Source organism: Scophthalmus maximus, chromosome 1, assembly GCF_022379125.1.
Source record: "Scophthalmus maximus strain ysfricsl-2021 chromosome 1, ASM2237912v1, whole genome shotgun sequence".
NCBI lineage: Eukaryota > Metazoa > Chordata > Actinopteri > Pleuronectiformes > Scophthalmidae > Scophthalmus > Scophthalmus maximus.
Genome location: NC_061515.1, coordinates 10,227,537 through 10,251,884, shown reverse-complemented (window position 1 = coordinate 10,251,884; position 24,348 = coordinate 10,227,537). Strand labels below are relative to the sequence as shown.

At 42.7% G+C, this 24,348-nt stretch overlaps 1 protein-coding gene across 2 annotated transcripts in view; it reads left to right on the top strand.

Moving 5' to 3' along the window:
- The window catches only part of fhod3b (formin homology 2 domain containing 3b), an 86,787-nt gene that overhangs the window by 44,672 nt on the left and 17,767 nt on the right, over positions 1–24,348 (top strand). The window contains exons 5-9 of one of the 2 annotated variants that reach the window (XM_047333271.1): positions 10,059–10,126; positions 10,258–10,278; positions 11,557–11,662; positions 22,813–22,907; positions 23,408–23,519. In XM_047333271.1, coding sequence (XP_047189227.1) covers positions 10,059–10,126; positions 10,258–10,278; positions 11,557–11,662; positions 22,813–22,907; positions 23,408–23,519 — 402 coding nt within the window. The remainder of the gene's footprint in view (positions 1–10,058; positions 10,127–10,257; positions 10,279–11,556; positions 11,663–22,812; positions 22,908–23,407; positions 23,520–24,348) is intronic. The other variant, XM_047333278.1, reaches the window with a different exon arrangement.

Genomic DNA, 24,348 nt, shown 5'->3' with positions numbered 1-24,348 from the left:
AAAAGAAAACATTAATAATGCCTATAGTCTTTCGTTGACTGTACTCATTTGTCTTGCCAAGCAAATATTTAATCCTTATCTTGCTGGCACAAACATGGGTGTTGAACTTCATGAGGAATAAAAACGTGAACACATGAGTCATTTGGCATTGTTAAATAGGATTTTGAAGAGAAGGCAGTCATGTTGATTGTGAATTTGTTCCAGTTGGGCAAACATGTTGGCCCCAGAGGACAAATCGGGTCTTTGAGTCCTTCGACTGTCTGTGCCAAGCATGGATTATATTCATTTCAATGACCCCTTAGAATAAAGACGTGTCTATCCAAACAAAACACCTCCTCGACAACAGACATAATTGAGAATTCCAGATGAAACTGTCTCATTTGAACCATCAGAAATGTTCTGTTCTGGTGCATTCAACCATTTTAATTGGACTATCATTACATTTTGTCTTTAATAGTGACGGTGTTAAATCTAAGTCGCTGCCATAAGCATTATATTGCACCTCTCTAATTACAATGTTTCCGTCATAACAAGGACTTTCCATTATATCTTGCATCTTTGGTTGTCAATAGAAGTGCTGACTTGACCCTTCCCCAGGCTCTGCCACCTGTCTGCAGTCGGATCACACTTCACACCCAGCTTGGCATAACAAAGCCAGTGCCAAGGTACAACAATCTTGCATGACAGGGCAGTCATGTTATCGTGATGTTTACCATCTCGAATCACTCCAGAGTAGCATTTGTACTCCATTTAATGTCCACCAACACCTATTAAAGCTGAACAGATAAAATTCCTTCCTCGTTGTGTTGTTCCTCCCCGATTTAGATATCATTTGACTGTGCAAACTTTGAAGGCCAGATTCAAACGGGACAGATCACACACACACTGTAAAAGCAAACTCATGCGCTAGCTTGTTTGATGATTGTACTGTAGTCTGTGCCCGTCTGATTGTGGCTCTGGATCACACACAAGGATATAAAACCTCTCACAGCCAAGAAATGAATAGTGTTTTTGTTGATATTATACAGAATGTGAGTGAAAGAGAGCCTGGTGTTAGTGTTGTTTCTGTCTACAGTATTTAACTTAAAGAGGATTGTCCATACAATCTGCTGCTTCATTTAGAGCCTTTGTTTCCTCATACATACTTCAATTCTGGAAAACCTTAGGGCACCTTACAGGCCCTTGGTTTCAGCCAAGACTTTATTTTGCTTAGTAGCCAGATAAATCAAATACGTTTTCATATGTTGCTGCTTGTTTCCTTTGTTAGATTTGGTTCATGTGCCTACAGCAACATATACAAATCCCCAAATCCCCAAATTTGGAGATACGTTATTTTTAATGCTTTGTAAATTCTAAAGCTCAGATTCTCCTCTCTTCCTGTTAAATGTGTTTTTATATGTCAATCTGACTGGTGAAAGTAATTATCCAGGGTCATTATGGATCGAGAGCACCACTGATGACGGGGCTGCTCTTATTACTCTGGATGTCAGGTTAACTAGATTGTGTCCTTACCAAAGCTACTGACAGACGGGTGCCAAAGATCCCCCTCTTCTCCCGAGACGACGGGAGGAAACACATTTTGGCAGAACTCATAAAACCAAAAAGAAAAATATACGGAATTGGAAAGATGGGTCCCATTTGTGCATAAGCCAGGTGTTTTGATGGAAAGACTGAGATAGGGGAGAGCTTTTTCCTCATCTCTTTTCCATTAAGTACCGTCACAGAGTGGCCAGAATGGAAATGAGACGGTGCACTGTCACAGCTGTGTGTGGGTCCACATCGGTCTGCTTCCTATTCCAAGAGCCGAGTCTAAAATAGATGTGGTCTCAGCACAACTGTGTTTATTGGACAGAGTTTGTACTCGTGCATTTCCCCACATGTCAGGTTGTTGAGAACAGGAGGGAGCAGAGAAAGTCGGAGGCGGAGAGACGGCCAAGAGGAGCGAGAGAGGAATAAGGGAGCGAAGTAGGTTAGGGGAGAGTCACCGAGGTCATTGTTGACAATATTTCCAACTTTACTTTAGAAAGAAAAGAACCTTAAAGATATTTTATTGCTGAAATTGAAATATTTTATTTTTTTTATTTTAATGATCATAAAGTCTAAATTGAGAAAAGCTCTCGGCTTTGTGGGACTGTCTTTTATGGATAAAAACAATTGCAAAAATAGAACTACAGCATATGTGCACACGTGATTGGAGGGGAATATATGGACTGGGATTCCAGATCTTACTCTTTGAGCATCTGGTCCTGCATCTATATGCACATGGCTGTTTTTTAACTAGAGAAAGAAAAGCTACTTGGCTGCAGCAGCTGCCAAGTAGCATAATGGGGAACGGCCTTGAACCAAACTCAGTCCAACTCGGAATCTAAATTTCATATACAGACCAGTAGAGGAGCATCCACCTACAAAATCACAGACATAACAATAATAAACAGTTTCAACTCTGTCAGGAAGGAGAGCAACTTTCCTCTCTATCACAGTACACCGTGATTTACTGTTACTGCTTTATAGCTGCTTTTGTCACCACCCAACCCGACCCACTTCAGTTGTTGATCCCCTTGTTTATATCTGTGTCAGGCCTTTTTGTCTGGTCTGCTGAATGAGTACACGCCTTAAGTCTGCGCTCCGCTCCACTACGTATCTGTGTCAGTGGTGGCGAGTCTGGGGAAACCCTGCTGAGGAGGTGAAAGAGAGGGGCAGTTGCCTACAAAAAAAAGAGGCTATATAATAGGGGGGGGGGGGGGGGGGCAGTGAGGGTCACCCCACCTGGTAGCTAAGGAATGACTCATTAGACAGGCAGGCACTAATGAAAGATTTGTCTGTCCTCACATTGGCCTTGCTGTCATGACTCTCTCCTTGTCTCGAATTCTGCAGATTCCACCTTCACTTTCCTCCACTGTTTCTCCTTGACAGCATTAGATAGTATCTTGATGGCTGGTTAACGTACAGTTTATTGAAGAAACTTACCAGGAGATGATTAGCCTGCCCTTTAAGTGGTCTGCAGAACGTGTTCAATCTCTCTCAGGAATAATAAAAGGGTGTATGAGGCTAAACAGTAGGATCGTGCTCCAAAATACCTAACTACCCAAAGCTGGGGAATTATTGTGACTGACAAAAACATAAACCTTCACTGAATGTCAAGTGTAAACACGTCAATAAACACAACAATCCAATTTCCCCCTGTTTCCGTCAAGGGACAACGAGTGCCGTTGAACTCCGTGGGCCGGGTCTTGTGTTTGTTGGAACTTGGTATGCCTTGTTATCAAATGCCTCTGCCAGGATGGAGCGTCACAGGCCAGAAACCCGATCTCCACACGGCTCCCGTGAGACGTGATGTGTAGAGGAAGTCCAGGTACAACATCCGTGAAGGAAATCAAATCAGAATGAATCAGTGTGGTTTATTTGCATGGTCCTGACACCGTCATTAACATACTACATGAAGGGGACAAAGTCCAGGCACACTTTAAAATTATTCTGTGAAAGCTCTTTATATAGCAGTTATTCACATTAAAGAGAGCAAAACACACACACACACACACACGCGCACGCGCGCACACACACGCACACAAAGGCAGCACACATGACACTCTAGGTTAACTGTTTTCTCATTGCTAGATTAATTCCAGATTTACAAGATGTTTTGGTGATTTGGTTCCCATCCCATGCCTTGGATGTGTGTCTGCTCCAAGACTTTCACGCCCTGTGGGTCCACGCAGACCTTCCTGTGGGCCCTGCTCCCGACGACAGAGGCTTCTTCTGTCTGTGTGGCCCTCGACTCACTTTTCTCTAATCCAAACCATCATCTCCATATGTCTTCCATCACAACTTCCAAAGCATTTGAATAAACTCCAGGCAACAGGAACAGATTAATTAATGTCTGTATTCCTCCGTGCACTTTGCAAACTGCCTGCGTGAGTATCCTCGCATGTGTGCAGCGGTGTTCAGTCAGTGCATGTTCATGTACACCCACTCACATTTTCCACATAATTGTCTTGATCCACCGTTTGGTTGCGCTCAAAACCCAAACATGTTGAAAGTGATCTCATTCTTACCTGCATTCCCGCCTAATGATTTCCACCTGAGTGCTATAATCTGCTTTTACTGACCCATCATTCACCTTGTTTTTTTTGTTCAGGGGGAGAAGGGGATACAGAGAGCAAATGAAAGCCCAGTCCATAAAGTAGCATGTAACAAGCCGATGCACATGTTGGGAGGTCTTTCACCTTAATTACTTGTGTTTTTCTCTTTATAAATGTTGGAACAGGAGTTTTCCCTAACAGGGGGCGAAAGGAGAAAGGGGAGACAAAATGAGAAGGAAGCTCTGTTGATGTTATTTTTTTCTGCTCTTTCGTGACTGCAGAAGGCCATTACGCTTACTGTAAACTCAAGGGTGAAAATACCAGGGGACGAAAATGAAAAGATGGGTCCCTTTATCCTTAAACATGGCAGGCAGTGATGTGGCAATGCTGGCACACAGGAGACTGTGCTCTCCCAGATGGCTGCAGTTTGCCTGACCTCAGTCTGACCACCGGTACCTCTCACAGACTCTGTGGCCTTTACTGACCAGTGGAGAAGGCTCCAGGCTCTGTGGGACGAGGCTAAATGCAGACCTGGGCAGGGCACTGGCCTGGGGCTGTAGTTCACTCTCAAGGTCCAGCTTTGACCATTACAGTGGCCCATATTCTTAAAGCCGCCTAGAGTCTCAACAAGTGACAAAAACAATGTACAGACAAGACTAGATCCTAATAAATTAAATAAAGTTATTCACAAAGCACCTCAGCCCTTAAGAGATTTCCTAAGATGAAAGGGGGACTTTATGAGTCTAAAGAGTTTCTTAAGCAGGGGAGGAATTTACTTTTGAAGGTTATATATTTTTATTTGACTTTTTTAAGTAGTCAAAAAAACAGAAAATGTTAGGCCACCTTATGTTAAATGTTTGCAAATATGGCCCCGGCACCATCCATCTTCTGCCATCCAACTAAAGGAGACATATTGTGCTCATATTCAGGTTCATCGTTTTAATTTGGGTTATTACTTTTTAAGAATGACATTCTCAATTTTTTTGCCCATGTTAGTGTACCAGTTGCCACAGTAATACACCACACGCAAGATTGGCAAAGTGGGTGATGACAGACTGACGACATTTCATACCGCTGACCTACTTTAGTTCAAAATCGGTATCCTGTTTTTGTGGGCGTGACAGATAGTGATGTGGAAAGATGCAGCACAGACCGGGCAGGTCCAGATTTAAGCCTATCAGCTTTTTCCGATTTTTTTTTTTTTTTATGTTTCTTCTCAGCCTGGTAGCAGATGATCCACAATATCATTTGTACTGTTTGTTTCTCAACCTCCGCTCCTCTGCATCCCACTTGAAGGCATTTGATTCAATTGTGAATTGTATGGAAGTTTTATATACAATCCTCAATACGATGCTGGGGATCTTCCTTCTCAGCTGCTTGTCTGAGAACAGTTAAATTCACATCTGTGTGTGCGGGGTTGTCCTGTCGAGTGGGGTCTTCGTGGGTTTCCTGGCTGTGCTTTGGATGTGGTTTATGTGTTTCGCCCGCTGCAGTAGTCATCCCTTTCATTTTATGGCACTCTCCGGAAATAATGACATTCAAAACAGATGTGTAACTGAGCATTTGAGATACATCTGTACATGGAAAATGAGCAAAGTTGATGCTGGTAAAAAATTTTAGAGATCATTTGTTATCTGTCCGTCATTGAGTGGTATAGGGAATGGTCTCAGGTTGAGATAGGCATGTGGAGATGAATAAAAAGCCAACTCATACGAGACAGCATCAGTGGAACGTGCTGGCACGGGCATCAATATTCAGAAGGTTTCTGAAGCAGAACAAGACAGATTTTAATTTTAATTTGTCTTCTTAGCAGTCTCACAACCATCAGTGAAGTCCTGTCATGTCTGAATGTTTCGGGCCCCACAGCAGGTTTTCCTTCATTCTCTTTTACTCCGGGCATTAGAGCACATTCCTGATGATTATAGAAATTCCACTGGTACTTTTTATGATTGTTATAATTATGAGCGCATTACATCCCTGTAGCTGTTCCAGCTGAGAAAACGTGACTATGTATTGCAATTTTAAGAGGCGAAAACAGCTGCTCTCGGTGGTAAATCAATATGAGGCATCAAAGGAACACTTTCGCTCTGTTGAGTCATTCCACTGTCAGGTACTTGTCAGTTAAATCCTACAGTGAATGTGAAATGGAAAAAAATGGACTTCTTGTCCTTAGATGCACTCGTACATTCTTTTATTTTAAGACTGTCTGGTATTGTGGTATGAAAAGTAATTGACAACATGATTTGATGGCTTCAACATTAAAAATGTATATTGGATTAACTTCAACTGCTGCTGCGATTTAGTTTGTGTTGTTACTTAACTGATACTTAGCTGTATCATGTTTTGCAGCACCTAAACTATAGTACATGTTATCCATCCTACCTTCCTTTGTGCTTCTTGTCCGAGGTTTGCCTTGGCCCAATAACAAACCCATGACAAATGAAGTGAGCTATTAAGTTTGAAGTTTCAGGGATTTTTTTTCGGGGTTTCAGGTGAACATGATTTTGAGAGTTGGGGTTGACTAGCATTTCCTCTCAATAAATAAGTGCCTGGGTTCTTTTCCTAAATAGGGAAATCCAGAGGGCCAATACTCTTTTGGTGCATATCTGTACCAAATGATATGGAACTAATCTCCTCTGAGCTATTTCTCATTAGAGGTGGGCCCCGGCGAGGTGCACCGGTGTGTGGACCACGGAGAGTGACGGCAAAGGAACTCTCTGTTCCTGCGGACAGGCTTCATTTAGGAGTTGACAGGAATAACTTTCTGACAGTTTTATTGCCGACCAAACCATAAGGCTAAGCAGATGAGCACAAGCCCTGTCCAAGTGAGTTTGCGTGGAATCATTTTTCTGCCATGCCATGCAGTTGCCGATTGACAGACAAATGGGTCCAAACGCACACGAAATACGCTGCTGGGATTTATTCAAACCCAGTCCTGGTGCATCTTTGTCGTAGTGTGGTGCTTTGATCTGGACAGAACTCTCACTGTGTATAATTTATCTGTTGACTGAGTGTCCGTGAGGAAATGCCGTTAGGGCTCAGAGAAGAAAAAGAGGAACATTGATTCAAAAGTTGGGTTAAAGTAGCACCACGAATCAAGTTTGCTTTCTTCGGTGAAGGTGTGATGGGTAACTTGGAGTAGCCACCATCTGTGTGTCCGCTTCAGTGACCAGAGGTCACTGAAGGAGGGTTCAGTACTTAAAAAAACGTGAAACCTTGGTGACTGATTCCTTACTTCGCCCAAGTAATTAATTTAAGATACATTAAAATGAAAATCCAGTGCAATCAAAGTACTGAAATTGTAAACATGTAAAGTGTTATTTTGTTGTTGTTGTTGTTGTTGTTTTCTACATTTTACAGCCCAAAAAACTGAATGGAACGATTACATTTTTTGGGGATTTTATTCATAAATTGTTTTTATCCATAGTATTAGTAGCAGAAAAATTGCAAAATACTGATGATAGAAATAGAAGAAGTTTAAAAAGGAGAAAATAATATACAACTTTGTCCAAAAAAGGTGTCTGTTTTGAGAGGCCGACTTTGGCAACCTTGATTTGCTCACGCTGGGAGTTCCACAGTAGAGGGGCCAAACCGAACAGTCCCAGTCGCAGCTCCTTCCTGTTATTTATAAAGGCATAAATCACCAATATCGCTCGGCTTCCCTTCCTAATACCTCTGGACTTGTAGAGATTTATTCCTTGTGGATGTGGTTGCCAGTGACTTGTCGGGACTCTTCCATAAAAGACCAATACTCGTCTATGGTCTGAACCATGTACGGCGCTGAGTGCACAAAACATACAAAGCTCTGCTTCGCCCATACCGAACACCATCGGAGTCATAAATTAGAAGCTAGACTTCCTCTATAGATAAGGAACTCTGTTGGGACCGGATTGTGAGGTGTTTGATTTCAGCATACAACACCATCAAATGGGAGCCATGTAACCACACATGGCCCAGTCCCAGGCTGTGTGCGATACAGATGCATCTCCAGTGTCTTGTCTGTCTATAGCAGAGTGGATTACAGCAATAATACGAATGTGTAGACTGACACTGCGGTGGAGAAACTTTCCCTGCAATACTGTAACATGTCCTTTTTTTTTTTAATAACTAGCCTGTTCCCTGTGAAAAGGCTTTTTTACAAAAGGGGTTGTATTTTGACGACCTTGGATGACAGTTGGGTCTCAAAGGGCCCTCATGTACCAGCTGTTCAATGTTCAATGTGTGTTGTGAAATTGTTGCGTGTCACCGGAAAGGTGTTCCGGGCCGGTGTCTGTAGAAGTATCCAGTGCTTGTCCTCAGAACTGGCAACGCACACTCCATTTCTTCCTCTCTCCGTCTGTCTCTCAGTTCATCAGCTGAGGGGATTTACTCTACAGCCGAGGAGGAGGCCAACAACAATAGTGAATAGAGGCTTGTGTCTCTGAATCCAGAGCGTAAGCACTCATCAGTGTGTGCTTCTCACACTAGGGACAGCTGTTTGTAAAGACAAGGAGCTCATGGGCACAACTGTGAACGCTCGTGCACAAAGGTTATGTTTAAGGCAATATGCACCTCTGTGTTTGGCTGCCTATTTGTTATTTTCAATTGCATGTTTGGGGTGTAAAAGTTGTAACTCAAGACTGCAACTCGTGGAGCAACAGTAATAAATCATTGTCCTGCCCATCTAGAGAAGATTGCAACAGCTGCTAGGCTGAAGCCACTCGCCGCAACGAGTCATGTCTTTATGTAGTGAGTGGGAGGAGAGAGGGAGAGATGGAGATATCTTTTTTTTTAATTATTATTATTATTAATAATCCTAAGTGTTACATCAATAACAAACAGGGTAAACCAAGTCAATCAGTAAAAAATTCATGTGGAAACTGCATCATCTCAGTGCGCTCTCAAAGATGAGTCACATCTCTATGACACCACACACTGGTGTCTGAAAATCCTTCATCATTCTGTAACGATTCAAGTCTATTTTTAAATGAGCCTGCAACATTTTTGAAAAATACAAAAACAGCATAGAAGATACATGGTTATCTTTGAGAGAGAGAGCGAGAACCTTGTAAGTAGAACGTGAAGGGAGAAAGATATATAATGAGAAACAAACTGTCCCACTGTGTTCATGCCCCATTGTGTATATGCCAGCCTCCTGTCGGCCGCTTGCTGAGACACATCCGCAGGCCTTCAAGCAAGAAACTGTCTGTCAAATACATTTTGCACTTAAAAGAAAAGCAATGGGTAAATAAAAGAGATAACAGAGTGACAGTACTGAACTGTCGTACTGCTTCTGTGTTGGACTGCATGCTGCTGTATCTGCAGCAGTAAATGGCGGTAGCAGGTTTTGCTGAGTCAGAGAGAGTTTGCACAGCAGTGATGATGAGCGAGCCACTGAGATTGCGCTCAATGCTGCCACTCCCTGGCAGACTCCGCAGCCTGCACACAGGGCAGAGGATCGTCAAATTGTTGCAGGAAATGTTGGCCTCTATCACAAGCATCTGCCGTCGGTCTTGTCCCGCCTTCAGGACCCTGCGGAGTTGCCATAACTGACTAATGGGTGTATTATGTATCGTAGCCATTGTGGTGGCAATTGGCCTTAGGTTCTTTCATGACTTTGTATTATGGTAAGCTGCAGATATGACTTTGTCAGCAGAAAACATCCCCTGTTCACTAATTCTTTACAGATGTGCTCACAGTTTCTCCTACTGTTCTTTTTGCTCTCTTACTGTTCCCCTTGTAGGATATTTTTTTTAATGTTTAGCTACTTGGGGTAATTGCTGTCAATGACGTGAATGATGCAGACACAAGTTATTTTGGAAGAGAAATATAAAGTTTATGGAAACATAATATTGTCATATTTTTCAAGAGAAGTTAAAGTCATCCTAAAATTCCTTGTCAACATTAGTTTTATTCACCTTGTGTATGTCAATATCATAGAAGGATACCACATGTGTGATTGTCAGTTTTTCCATTCTCTCCTTTTCTCTCCCCATACAGAAAAACTCTACAACTCAACTGGACGCGAGCTACGAAGAGCCCTCTTTTCCCTCAAGCAGATTTTTCAGGTAATTACTTCTCTATTCTAGCTCCCACTGACCTCTAATGAGTGTCTTTCTTAAAACTGCAGCTCACAAGATGCAGTGAGTTCCACTGCATTTCGTGTTTGTCATAACCTCATGTGCCTTGTTTTATTCAGAAAAGCAGCAGTCTCCGTGAGGTAAACCTTGCACTGAATGTTCTTGTGCATGTGCACACATAAACGTAAAAGAGCTGCATGTTGCGTGCACACATGCAACAGCACATGCCCATGCACACTCTCAGTTGGACCCAGCATTGTTTCCTGCGGCAGAGTCGTACTGCTGAGAGTCTGCCTTCGTGGCACACACACACACACACACACACACACACACACACACACACACACACACACACACACACACAGAGACTCACACTTGGGCTGGGCTGCTGGGCAGTTAACTGTTGAGGGGGAGGGTTAAAGTGACAGTTGGATAAAAGATGGATGAAACCGACATTGATGCAGTTTCAGAACAGATCAGAATGGCTCACTTTTTACATGGGGCTTTGCAGAGTTTTCTGTTGTAGAGAATATTGCACAATGTTGTTTTATAATAAGAGACAAATTCACTTTTTTGGATCTCAGTATTACTTATGTAATTCGCAGAAGCGTAGTGTACATGTATGAGTCTCAGACCTTCTGTTCATTCTGCTTCGTAAGTGCACGCCTGTATATTTAGACTGTTTGCCAAATGACTGGATTCTCCATCACAGATCTATGGTAAAGCTGTTCTGGAAGCACTTACGCTTCCTCCTGGGAAAGAAGGAGCCCTGACCACCTGGCGGTGTTTATTGCCTTCTTCCTCTGTATCCCATCTGAATAGCAGTGTGTATCAGAAGATGTTGAATCCTGCATAAAGCCTCCCGCTTGACCTTAAATCACCAAGTCATGGACAGGTGTGAGAGATGCAGGTGGTTTTGTCATCGAGGACAAAATGTGGGATGAAGTGGGAGAGCCAAAGCAACAGGAAGCCATTTGAACAAGCTGCGGGCAGATTGTGTCGCTCATCGCACCTGTATTGGCTATAAGTCAATGTGAGAAAATTGAAGATAGATGAGATTTATTCCGCTGAGGATTCTCTGAGGGTGAAATGAGAAAAGTTTGCTCTTGCCCTCTGGCAAACCATATCTCATAAAGAAGTGTTTTCTCTATAACTATTTATTTGGACTTATTAACACAATAAAATGTGCCACAGTTGTTGTGTAACAGTGTTCAATTAAAGCAACAGAAAGATTGGTCTGATTACATCCAATTGACATACTCTAAGCTGTGAACATTTGATATAAGCAAATCCATGAAATTGGAGTAAGTTTTTGTTATTTTTATCCATAAATATTTTCAGACAGTTAAGTCACTGGCTGTGTCTATGATGTATGGTGGATGTTGAATGTTTCCTCTTTCTCCTTGACTTCTTCCCAGGATGACAAGGACCTGGTGCACGAGTTTGTGGTGGCAGAAGGACTGACATGTTTGATAAAAGTGGGAGCTGAAGCCGACCAGAACTACCAGAATTACATCCTCAGGGGTATGTCAGCTGCAGGAGAGCACGGCTTTGCTTTGCGCCTATAAACAACACAGCATGCTTTCATTTCTCCTCTACTTTCTCACACCTCAGTCCGCCGCGCCGGCTAACGGAGGATGTTATTCATCAATCCTGCAACACTTTTCCTTCCATAAACCTGTCCAGCACCACGTGTTTACAGGCACCACGTAAATTGATGACTCTGCTTGACGACCTTCTCACACTCACACACTTACGGTATATAAACAAACTCAAATGTGTGTGCCTCAGGTAGTATGGACGTATGGACTCCAAGTTTAGTGGTTAGCTAATTTATCTGTCCCAATGCCGGTGAGGTGAAGGATCCCACGTGTTGAGGTGGGGAGGCGCAGGGGCAGCACGTCTAGCGGGGACACTAGAGGACAATCGCAATCCAAGGTCACTACCAGCCTGTTGGGAGGGAGCGGGTTACACGCTTAAGTGGCTAATAACATTTCTGGCAGGATATTGTAGATCGTGAAACAAATTTTCCCTCCTCATAACCCTCACCCTTTTTTTCGTAACTGTCTTTCGTTTTTATTTTTCCTTGAGTGTTCCCTCATCTTTTCATGGGAATGTGTTGCACCTCTGTTGTTTAAACTGAACTAGAATATCCTTGGTACTTTTTTTTATGTACAGAATATGGTTTGGGGGAAAACACTGACAAAAATGCATGTAGTTGACCCTGTTCATTTTGGTGCACATTCCAATCAGCCGCACTCATATTTATTCAATTAGAAGCTGCGTGTTCCTAAATGCTTGCCCTCTAATTTTTCAACTTGCCCATTGATGACCTTTTCTGTCACTGAGAAACATCAAAGAGGAAAGGACGGATGTCTGTGACAAAGTAATGTTGTTGCCCCCTGGGCAGGTTATAAACACGAACATGATCCATGCCTCTGACGGCCTCTGAACTTTTATCTTTGAGCTTCATCTGAACTTGGCCTGGCCGCTGACTCAGACACATAAATCACACAGGTAAAATGGCCAAAAACAATGGAGAGGAGGAGAAGATGAAGCCACTTGTCGTGTCTTTTCCCTCCTCCTTATCACACGCTCCCCTTCACCTCCCAGAGAATTCTGATAAAAAATCTGTTAGTTTTTTTCCTCTTCATTCTTTCATGTGCTAATTTATCACTTAATCTCTGGCTGCACAGTTTCCCCTCATGCGTCTCCGTATCATCATTAGAAGCTAAACCAAACTGCCCCTTTTCCCAACAGCACCTTTAACCTGTTGACCTAATTTCTCTTGACCAGCTGAGGAAATGTGGGGTGTAGTAGTAAATCACCCTCCCTCGTGAGCCATGTGTTGGAGAACACAAGTCGAGCATGTGCTGGAACGCAGATGCACAGGTCAGAAATGTATATAGATCTGGCTGCTTTACTCCTGATGACTTCCACGAGGAGCTATGTCATAAGGATTCCCGGGAGGGGAGTAAAGTAGTTGCCTGAAATTTTCACACGTGCACATGTGGAAAAGTGAAGGAGAGCAAAGCATCAACAGTAATTGCTTTGGTATCAAACACTGATCATTTCTAATATTTTTTTTTGCTTTAATGTCTTTCAATTTCAGGCCAGTAAAAGAAAAGAAGGAATGTGGCCTTGAACCCATCTGTCTGGTGTACATTAACCCCCCCTGACAAAACAATCTTGCGCTCTTTCATGAATAGAAATCAATCTTATGGGTCTTTTGTAGTTGAAAAAGGCACAAGTCACACGTGCACACCAGTCTGCATGCGTTTTTACAAGAACAGGTTCCCAGCCTTCGCTCTCTGGAACATTGTCCTAATTGTAAACGGTGGTTCCTGCAGCTCGCTCAGCAATCTACAGCATCTCACTTTTTTACATTTTCCTCATTTTTTCCATTCCATCTTCTTAAAGCCCTGGAGGTGTCTGTGGCCAGTTAGTGCTCCCTCGGTCATGTGGGTATTGTCTGGGTCTGCCTGGCTGGGCTGTGGCCCCTCTCCGGGCCCCTCACACCTGGCTCGGAGGGCTTCCAGACCTGGACTTAGCTCCTTGGAGGCCTACATTATGTTTTCTTTGGGCCCAGGGGAAAGCTTGTATGCCTTTATCACCCCATCAGTAGGAAAAGGTGCGGGGTCACTGTTTCAGAGGTGCCTGTGCCATCTGGTACTCCTGCAAGTCTCACACTCAGCCCTAGTCAAGTGAAGTGAACGGTAATGAAATGACATTCTTGAGTCATTTCAGTCAATTTGCAAATGTTCGTTTCAGAAATCAAATGAACATACAGTTTATGACATGCAACATCTATAGGATTCTTGTACATCCATTGAGCGTTAAACCAGAACTATATGCATATCACCATTGCCTTCGAAATAAATAAATACGTAAAATAAAAAAATATTAAAAAAAGTAATAAACACAGACATTGGATAATGTGTGTGTGTATCAAAGTGGCACATAATATCATTGCATGAAAGTGTGAATTCAAAAGAGAAGCAAACTTATAGTGAATGAGTTGATGTGCTGGGTTTTTATGAAGAGACAGTTCATTAGTTTGTTAATCCAGTAAGTATATCAATTTACAATAAAATGTACTCTAATTAATAAATAATGTATTCAAAAGTTTTCTGCCTCTTTCAGACATGCACTGACAGACAAGTCCGAACATTTTCCTGAACTTATACGGAGGGGCTATATTTTAGAATGCAGATGTCCGCAAATGTTGATGTGGACATTTTCCATAACTTTTCCTGCCAGCCCCCTAGTAAAGTTACCAGAAACTGTCAGAGTGAACCCATGTGAGAAAAACAGTAGGAAATTCTGTAAACTCCGGAAAATGCCTGGACACACATTTCCAGACATTTTCCAGAGTTCATGTCTGAAAACAGCTTTAGTTTAGTATGTTAGAACACAAACATTTACTAGTTAGCCCAGCATCCGGAAAATGTCCTAAAAACTGTGTCCGGATATTTTCCGGGGTTCATGTCTGAAAGCGTCTTTGGAGTGTGAAGCCCACATGACAAAATTAAAGGTGCATTGTAAATTGCTCATGCACCAGGTGCACACACTGCAATATCTTTAGGTGTTTCTGATATTTTGTGCACCCTCAAATATTCTTTTGTGCCATTCTTTATGATTATCTTTTTCTGTACTTTTTCATTGTGATTATTAAAAAAAGAAGAGCAAAATAGGAATGGAATGTGGAGTGGCAGACCGACGGCAGATTAAAGACAATCCAATTACGGTCAACTCGAAGCAATTATTTTTTGCTTTGAAATGTTCACTGTTGACACGCCTCACCATAAGCCATGTTTTCAGCTACACTTTTTGTGTTTGCACTTCTGAAAGGCCGCGCCACTTCTGTCTGCACACCGCTGTGTACAAAACACAGGCCATGGCTAAGCTTCGGTGGAATCGCATTTTTTGGGGGGATCTATAGAATTCTTTTAGAAACAGCCGTTCCTGTTTTTTTCTTCCACAGCTCTACACATTCCGAAACTTTGTAGAAATGACCTTCACACGCAGAAGGCCATACCTCATCACATGCTGTGTCATATTGTATATACACAGGCTTGCATGCTCTAACCTGTACTTGTGAATTTATAGCTTCTACAGAAATGGGAGCTGTGTTGTCAAGAACAATAACTGTATCAAATAAGTCATGCCCATTTTTCATTTTCTGCTTTTACCCCCCACTCCACTCCCCTCCCATATATATATACATATTTATAGATTTTTTTTAATGTCTCTCTTTCAATTTCTCTCCCTCTGCCACCATTGCATTGTGAGAGCTCCTTTCTTTAATGGCGCAGCCGGTTTAAAGCAGGGCCTCTGAGGGCAAAGGAGATGTGCTCTAGTCAAGTGTTTCATTGCCTCTCAACTGTCTGGGACCCGGGACCCCTGCTCCCAATACTACGCTCGCTCAGTGCAGCTTTTAGGGTCACACACAGCAGCAACTTTAGTGGTCTGCGGTCTTTTTCATGGAGCTACAAGTGCACCTGGAACACATGAAAGCTTTTCTTGAAACTGCTGTTTGTCTGTGTAGCGGCAAACAATTTCATATGTTTCAGATCAGCATGGCAGAACATTCAGAGACAAATCTGTGCAGACATTTTCATATGAGTAAAATTAGTGTGTGTGTGTGTGTATAGTTGAAGGAGTTTCATCAGCGAAACCAGCAGTGGACCTTTAAACTTCCATTGCACAGAGCAGAGAAACACTTCGACAGTGTGAATGTATCTATATCTTTTCTCAAAACTATGATTCTATAACCGTGTCGGCCATCATTTGATTATGGACTACAGATAATTTGTCAAATGACAAAAGCATTTGGACCATGGATTGACTTTGCATGTGTTTTAGATAGAAGGGATCTCATGTAGCTAATGCCCCCCCTTCTCAGATATTTCTAGTAAGATCTTCCGATATACAGCATCATCATTACATATAACAGTGACATTTATTTATCCTAATTTAGAATTAGGATCATTGTTTTTGTGTCATAACCTGACCCACGTTCTTAAAAATGTTGAACAGAGCGTAACTTAATTCTCCCCGTGCTGGTTTGACCATTTTGCCGAGCATTAAGTGAAAACCCAGGCATAGTTGGGTTTAACAGCGACGCTGGAAGCTCTTGTTGGAAACAGTGCGTATTGTGTTGTCTGGCTGTGTTATAGGTCGTCTGTACAAGGGGGGGGGGCCTTCGCTACGGCCTATCGTCTGGATAAACATTTCCATTCTGTCTGGGCTGTGCTGGACTGAGAGGTTTCTTGCAAATGTATCAGTGTACAGTATATGCAGGTTAATATATAGGCTCAGTAATTTCCTTGTTTGCACGATCCTGCTTACGAAAAGATGAGGGAATGCTCTGTTAAATCCTCAAGCATGGAGGAAATTTGAGAGCGAAAACGCAGGAATTGCTGACAACGGTTTTGTTTATGGACAAGCCCTGTTTGTATCGAGGAGGATATCTCCAGGAATGCCCTGGTCGAACCAACAGAAACCTAAACTCCTGGTTTGTAATGAGATCCCATGGGAACACCCATGGGTTTTCCACCCGACCTCTCCTGCAGCTCTCTGAGCCAGCCACCGCTCCCGCTGCCCCTTTTGTGCAAAACTTTTCAATCTGAAAACCACTCACTCACTCTCATAAACACATGTTTTAAAATAAACTGCCTGGCATTTTAACACCCTTCACCTGCAAGTTCAAAAATGTGAAAGTTAAAGGGGTCACCCTTTAACTGAACAGAAAAACATTACCTGTCGTATTGTTTCTCCGAGCTTAGAGCCATGTTCCTACAGGATATGTCCCACCCTGTCCTCCCCCCGTCTCAGACCCCTCAGATCCCCGTGGACCCCTTCTGCTCCCCCTGACACGAGTAGACAACTCACATCTGAACCCAATTCAACCACACCTGTCTGCCCTATTTTCTGCCTCCCTTCATCTGAAGAAGTTTTCAGCCTTAGCAGAGCAAACTGGGAGAGGAATTACAACCCCTTCCTGGAGCCGGTTTTACTAACAGAACACTGTATACAAGCCAATTATATTATAAGAATGGTTGATTTGGTTCATTTCTCAGACTCTTTTTTCACCTTGCAAGATACATAAACTATAATTTTGAAGCAAAATAAATCTTTTGCAGTGATGTAGGCAGATAGACTGAGATCCGCAGCATTTGAGTTGGGTTTTACAGCTGATTCCTGTGAGCTGAGTGTTTTGTGGGACTGAATTCAGAACATGGCTGGCCAGAACCGGAGCGAATCACAACACTACTCTCTCAAGAGCAGTAAGAATTTACCACAGCTCATCTTTCAGTTCGCTGTCCAAGTGGGCGGATGTCATGCAGCAGCGTTTCTCAAAAGTCTTCCCCCCTTCGATAAGAATGGGAAAAGAAAAGCTCATCTTTTGGGCTTTCCCCTGGATGTTTGGCCTAAAATGATTTTCTAAAATTTCTGAATTACAGTAGAACCTCAATTGTGTCTCATTTGTACAAATTTACATAGAGGAAATACAGGAGCACAGAGGATAGTCCCTTCCTTGTGGTGACGTAGTCTACTCAGCTCACTTCGCCCTGCTCAGCACTGCAGTATGGTCCATCAAGTCTGCAGGGCCTGTGGGCTTTGCTCCGCCAAATACTGGAAAAGGCACCCCTTCCTTACTTCATGCTATTGTTCCATTACTGTAGGTCTGTTTGTTTGTCTTTTGGGAATTTGTTTGGGCCGAGGCCCACACTGAAGTATGTCAAATGCTGGCAGACATGTATCCAGGTCTGAAAGTGGATGCATACCCCTGTTGTTTCATTGAATGGGGCTCAATGTAAGTCTGGCAGTCGGCTTGGTGACTTGAATCGGTCTGGCAGAGCCAGTTTGTCTGGCTCCAGTGGTATCGGTGATTAGCTGAATAACAAATGGAACGGAACCCATGAACATGTCCTATCCAGTGCATTTTCACTGAGAGCTGTTTAATTGGCCCGAGTAGTAAACTTGTCTTTGTGGTAATAGCTAGAGTCGTGGATGCAGTAATGAAGATTATATAAACTGTGTATATATATAAAGAGTCAATCTGCCAGATTTTAACATACTCAAAGTGTCATTAAACACAGTTAGATATTTAGTCATGGCAGCAGCGTGGCTCTAGAAATGATAATGTCAGTGGGTCTGTCCAAACCCTTTGGTCCAGACAAATACAAACTATACGTAAGTACAGATAAAAGAAACCATAAAAACATCATGTGGTGTTTATACTTACATATTTGGCCCAGTGAGGGCTCAATTTTCTTCTCCATCTTTTTGGTTCTCCACTTGGGGGCAGCAGAAACAAGTTGTAAAAAGATTTTTGTATTTGCATCATTAACATGCATTTGTGTACAATTTGTGTTTCTGGCCACAAGAGGAATGAGGTTTTTTGAGAGGTACGTGGCTGTGGCCAACAACTGCGCTGATGAGAGCGGTGAGACTAAACCAAATCAGTAGAGTCACCAACTGTAAAACCAAAATAAGAACGAAAAGACGCTCTGAAGCTCTGCAGACTGGAGGGAATCTGAGAGTCGTTCGATATTTCTCAGTGGGCTTATCGCTACGTGCGATCACTTTCACATATAAGTAGTCATGTGATCCACTGTTTACATAAAAGTAGTGGTTATGGCCGCTTTGAATATTTACTCAAACTTCAGTGAGTGGGAGGAATGTTGGTAGAGCTTACTTTACATTAAACATTATGATTCATTGAAAATGTAAGTGCATATCTGACCTTGGCCCTGACGAGTCGAGTGTTTTTCATGAGTAAAGGTTTGATGAAAATATTCCTGAATTTATGAGAAATGGTGAGGTCAGTGTTGAGTGAAGTCTGTGTCACTGCCCAGAATCCAGTGTGCACTCTCCACTCATGAAATTCAAATGAATTTGCTGTAATTACTTTGACATGGTAGAACAAGAATTTACATTAAAAGTATTTTCCAGACTGTGCAGTGAAGCACATCCAGCTCACGTGGGCACATGGAGGCAAACTTCTGAACTGTGAGTGCAGCTCCCAGCTAATGCTGAGCATAACAAGGTAAAGGCTCCGACACTGCACTGTATGGGACGGGGCTTTGGCCTCGATCCTATAGTCCTGGTAAAATAAATGTTGTACGCTGACAGACAGTTTGGATGACCCAGTTTTGATACATTCCATAATGTAAATAGAGTGGTGAGAGGGAGGGGAGGGGGGACAGGTTTGTAGAAGTGGAAGCTGTTGAGTTGATTTCTTGCATCTTCACAGATAAGATAAGGTAGGGGTTGTCTTTTTCCTTTTTATGTCTTCCTGTGAAATCAGCTGGCCTGTGTCGTTGCAGTCACCCAGACGTCAGAGTGCTTCTCACCTCGGCAGTGGTCAGGGAGCAGCCCTTCCTGCACATTCCTGGAGCTGTGGAAGATAATTGCTGTGGTTTATGAGAGGGAGAGGCCCTGAGGAAACACTTCCACCAGACCTCAGTTGCTTGCATTTTTACTTCTCTCCGAGTCCTGGTGCAGATACCGGAACAGGGTCTGTCTCCGTCTGTCAGTGGGTCTGTGGTTCCCCTCTACTGCCTGACACCATTCTAAACTTCTATTTACTCATAAGGCAAATGTAAAAAAAAAAAGAAGGACTGAGAGTCCTGCACAGACACCAGGCTGCTCATTGAACACTTCCAGGTTTCTTTTAAGCTTTTTTTTGTCTTCCTCAGATATCCTCTCCCATAATGGATCGCTTTTATATTCTAATCACAGTGCTTTGAAGGCCGCTCATTGTCTGCCAGCATCTCATTACGTGACATACATGCAAAGCGACTTAGCATGTTATTGTTGTCCTTTGTGTGAGGTATTGTAGAGCTGCTCATGATTACTCGAATGGAGGACCACATTTTTGGCCGCAGATCAGTGCTTGAAGTGGAGGGAGTCCTGTCCAGACTCCGCAATCACATGCTCTTCTTATTAAGCCTCTTCCAAAGTTATTGGTGTCTGTTGGGGGGTTTAAAAACAAATACCAGGTTCTGGTCCCACAGTCTCAGCTAACCACAAAGGCACAAGGCTTGGGATGTACGCCATGTTTGGTCACACTTTGAAAGCCTGAACTGCAACACACAGGTAACTTTTCATTTTCCAGAGCAGTTTCATGACTAATTTAATCACAAGTGTGTGGAAATCGGTTCCAGTTGCAGTTCACAAGTGATTTTCAGAATAATTCGATGTTTCCTTCAAATAGTTTCTGACCAGTCTCTAAACATTGCAGCTCCCCATAATGAAAGGTAATTTTTTCTTCTTTTTTTTAAACAGTTATGGTATCACTTTACCCAAGCGTTCACAGTGTAACTGCAGTCCATGTGGTTTCTGGTCCTTAAAGTTGGATTGCACATGAGTGGCAGCTGGCATTGAATAATTCCATAAAGCAGCAGTTTTAATGAATCTGAGAGAAAATGTAATGATTGTGTGGTTTCTGGCGTGGCTCACACGTGTTTCAATATCATATCATTTCTGTATCTTAACTGCTCACTAAATTAAATTCAAATATGATATAGACATTCGTCCTGATTGTATTTTACTTGGCTACGTGCTGAAAAGTCACCCATTCCCTTCTGTTAAAATCTTTAAATAATGTCTTACGATAACATCAGAATGATCTAGAAGTCATTCCGCTTCATTCTGTGGTTGACTTTTGGGAACAATCACTAACGTCTGTCAGCAGCTGAACATTCATGTTGTGTAATGACACTTTTAGAAGTCTCATTAAGGCCACCTATCTTTTCTCACCCCTGTTTTCAATGAACATTCCTCACAACCTCATTGCACCAGGGGCAGATACTGTACACAGGTGCAGCCGAGAGATAAAACACGGCGCAGTGATGATGATGCAGGTCAGACATCGGCTACCAATTTGAAAAGTACCATTACGCTCATTACTCATTCGGCAAAAGTCACAGATGTTTTTGTCTCTGTATGGAGAACAACTGTAAATCGTTATTTCAGACACTTTCAATATGCCAGTTTGCATTTTTTTTTGGTAAACAATATACTCCAGGAGTCCAGTCTGTGCTCATCAGCTCTACATCATCTACAGCTGTCACTCATCTGTCAGCGGTCGCCCCATACAAAGCGGGGTAGTTACTGGACAGGGTGACACTCTGGCCTTCGCTGACTGAGGGGGTTAATCATGTTTTCATAAACGCACTCTGGTGTGACAGCTCTGAGCACGCAGCAGGAGAGGACTGTTAGGAATGCCCGGGTCTGACACGTTGTGAGTAATTAACCCCGATTGATAAAAGATGAACTCCCGCTGCAGCAGCAGTGGGCCATCCGCATGCACACACACACACACACACACACACGCACACGCACACAAGCATGCACGCGTGTGCACTTATGCGTCCACCCACACACTATGCACACACAACAGCTGCACCTGGGAATTTTGGCTTAGCCTCCAAATTTTCACGATTTTCATGCCCCTCGAGAGAAGAGGAGGGAAAAAATATGTCAGAAGCTGCAGCCATTCATCAAAACATAACTGTCTAAACACAACAAGAGAAGATTAGATGGTACTTTTTCGAAGAGCATTCAAAGCCTCTTAAAGTGTTTTATTTGGTTAATTGTCAGCGGTCGAACTCTGTGTATTATTTTATTATTATTTTTCCTTTTTTACAGTTCTGAGCTCCCGGTGCGTCAGCAGCACAGCCACTCATACATCTCTGAACATGATCGCTACAGGCTCATCGCCCATCATTTAGCGAAAAAACATGAATTTCCGTCTTCCAAGAAACAAACGGGCCTTCCAAAACTGTTTCACTTTCAATGTGTTTGCATGTTTATATTTCAGCCTTTTTTCCCCCTGTGTCAGCTAATGTATCACCTGAAGCTGCTGTGGGTTCAAGCTGAGCTCATCACCGTTGCTGTGGTTTTCTGTGTTAAGTGTATTAACTCCGTATGTGTGGATGTCCACTGAGATGCTGTTTTAAGGGGGAAAAAAAGAGAACCTTTGTTTTTTTCCCACTCCTGTCCTGCAGTGTTTTTGTCTCCCATCCCCCATATACCTTCTTTAACAGAAGTCCTACACTTTAACTGCCCCTCTGACCGCCCCCCGCTGAGATCCCTTGGCTCTTAAGTTCTTATTTATGTATCCTGTTACCGATGGAAGTCATGTCAGCATCCAGTGAGGCACCCCCCCAGTTGTGTCCCCTGACTTAACGGATGGGGGATGAGTGCTGTTTTTCTGTTTAGGTCTTCATCTGATTGTTGGGATTTTTGCAAAGTCTTCCTCTGCAGCAGCTCCAGTTTGTGTGTAGATTAAATCATTGTGGGCAGATATCATTTACACTTTTTTGCTAACAATACATGGGTTTGCCTATTTGTGGCGATGCTGCATGTGTGACTGTGAAAATGTGTTTTTGTGTATGCAGACTAATAGCTGGTCTTACGTTAAATACTCACAATACCGTTCGTCATAACTGTTTCACAATCATTTAAACACAAAGAATGGTTACGTTCCACTGAGATTCATGGTTTTCAAAAGCGCACACACATTCAGATCGAGCATTTACTTTTCTGGTTCCTTTTTGTTTTGAGCAGGACAAATGTGATGGACAGTTTTAAAAGAGAAGATGAAAATGAACAACTATCTCTCTCTCTCTCTCTGTGTGTCTGTCACTCCCACCCTCCAGCTCTTGGTCAGATAATGCTTTATGTGGATGGGATGAACGGCCTTATATCTCACAATGAAACGGTCCAGTGGCTTTACACCCTGGTGGGATCCAAGGTAAAGAAAATAAACATTCTTTTTTTTTTCCAAGCTTCCTGCCTCGTCTCTACAGTAGAAGTCAACTCATTATCCCCATGTGGGCATTGACAAAGTTGAAATAACCGTATAGTTCACTACTCTGAAATTTCATACATGACTGCTTTGTAAGCATGCAGACAACTCTCCTGTCATTGTGGTCTTCAGCCCTCTAGTGGCCAGACTGCATTGTGGAGCATATGAGGGAGATATTTTCTGTTCTTACTAATATATTTTCTGCATATTATTGAAATAGCCTTTAAATTTAAATTCAGAATCTTTAAAATATTTTTGTTTGGCAAAGCTCCAACAGCAACACTCATTTTGACCACAATCATTTGGAAGTTGCTTGCACAGTCTCATGTGGCAGCTGTTCACAAGTGTGAATTAATGCTGATGGATTAATAACTTCTTTAATTATTTTGATATTCTCTCAACTTTTCTTATGCATTATACCTATTACTCCTCTTTTCTCTGTGTAGTTCCGTCTGGTGGTGAAGACGGCGCTGAAGCTGCTGCTGGTGTTTGTGGAGTACACAGAATCCAATGCTGCCCTGCTTATAAAGGCTGTGGACGGTGTGGATGCCAAAGGGGGTAAGAGTCCAGGCTAACCAGCAAACAGTTTATAGGATTAACAAACTGAGACACCTCACAACACATGACTCAGAAGTTTGGGACTCAGACATTTAGATAAAAATATGGAATATGGACATTTAATCCTCTCTTTAATAGAATAAAATATGCACAGTGCTATTAGTCATTTTTGGATGTTAAAGTCAAAAGCTGCAGTTACAGACAATTGCCAAAGAGCACCTGACATTATCATTGGATGCCATTTTTGTTTTCAGTCCACAGACTGTGGACTCGCTGTGTGAGAAATGACATGCAAAGGAGTTTTATCTGGATGTGAGTCCACCTAATTAGAAATCCCCCTCTTATTTCTTAAATCACAGTAGATGTTGTCACAAAGTCCAGTGCTGCTTCAGACTAATTCAAATGTACATGTGGGTATTCACATATTACTGGGGTGAAGTGGATTTGTAGGGGTAGCTTTTCCCTTCGATTCCACTAATAAAGCCATCCACGGTGGCCGTAGTGCCGTCCAGCTGATCGCAGATCAGTCTCGTGTTACACAGCGTCAGATCGGTTGTCCTGAGCGGCTCCCTGGCCGCACATGGAACAGGGTTTATTGAGGCAGACTGTAAACTCTATGGAGTTCAGTTACCTGCCGCTCTCAAAGTCCCACATTGCACTCTGGCATGAAACAAGGGGGGTTGAGCATCAGTGTGGAGGGGTCAGGTATCCCTGCGTCGCTGCTGTGTCGTCTCCCTCCACTTCTGTTTTTGCATAAGGAGACTAAACCTGATCCGCAGTCTCCCGATGAGGAGGGGATGGACTTGACCCTCGTCGCTAAGGCTCAGAG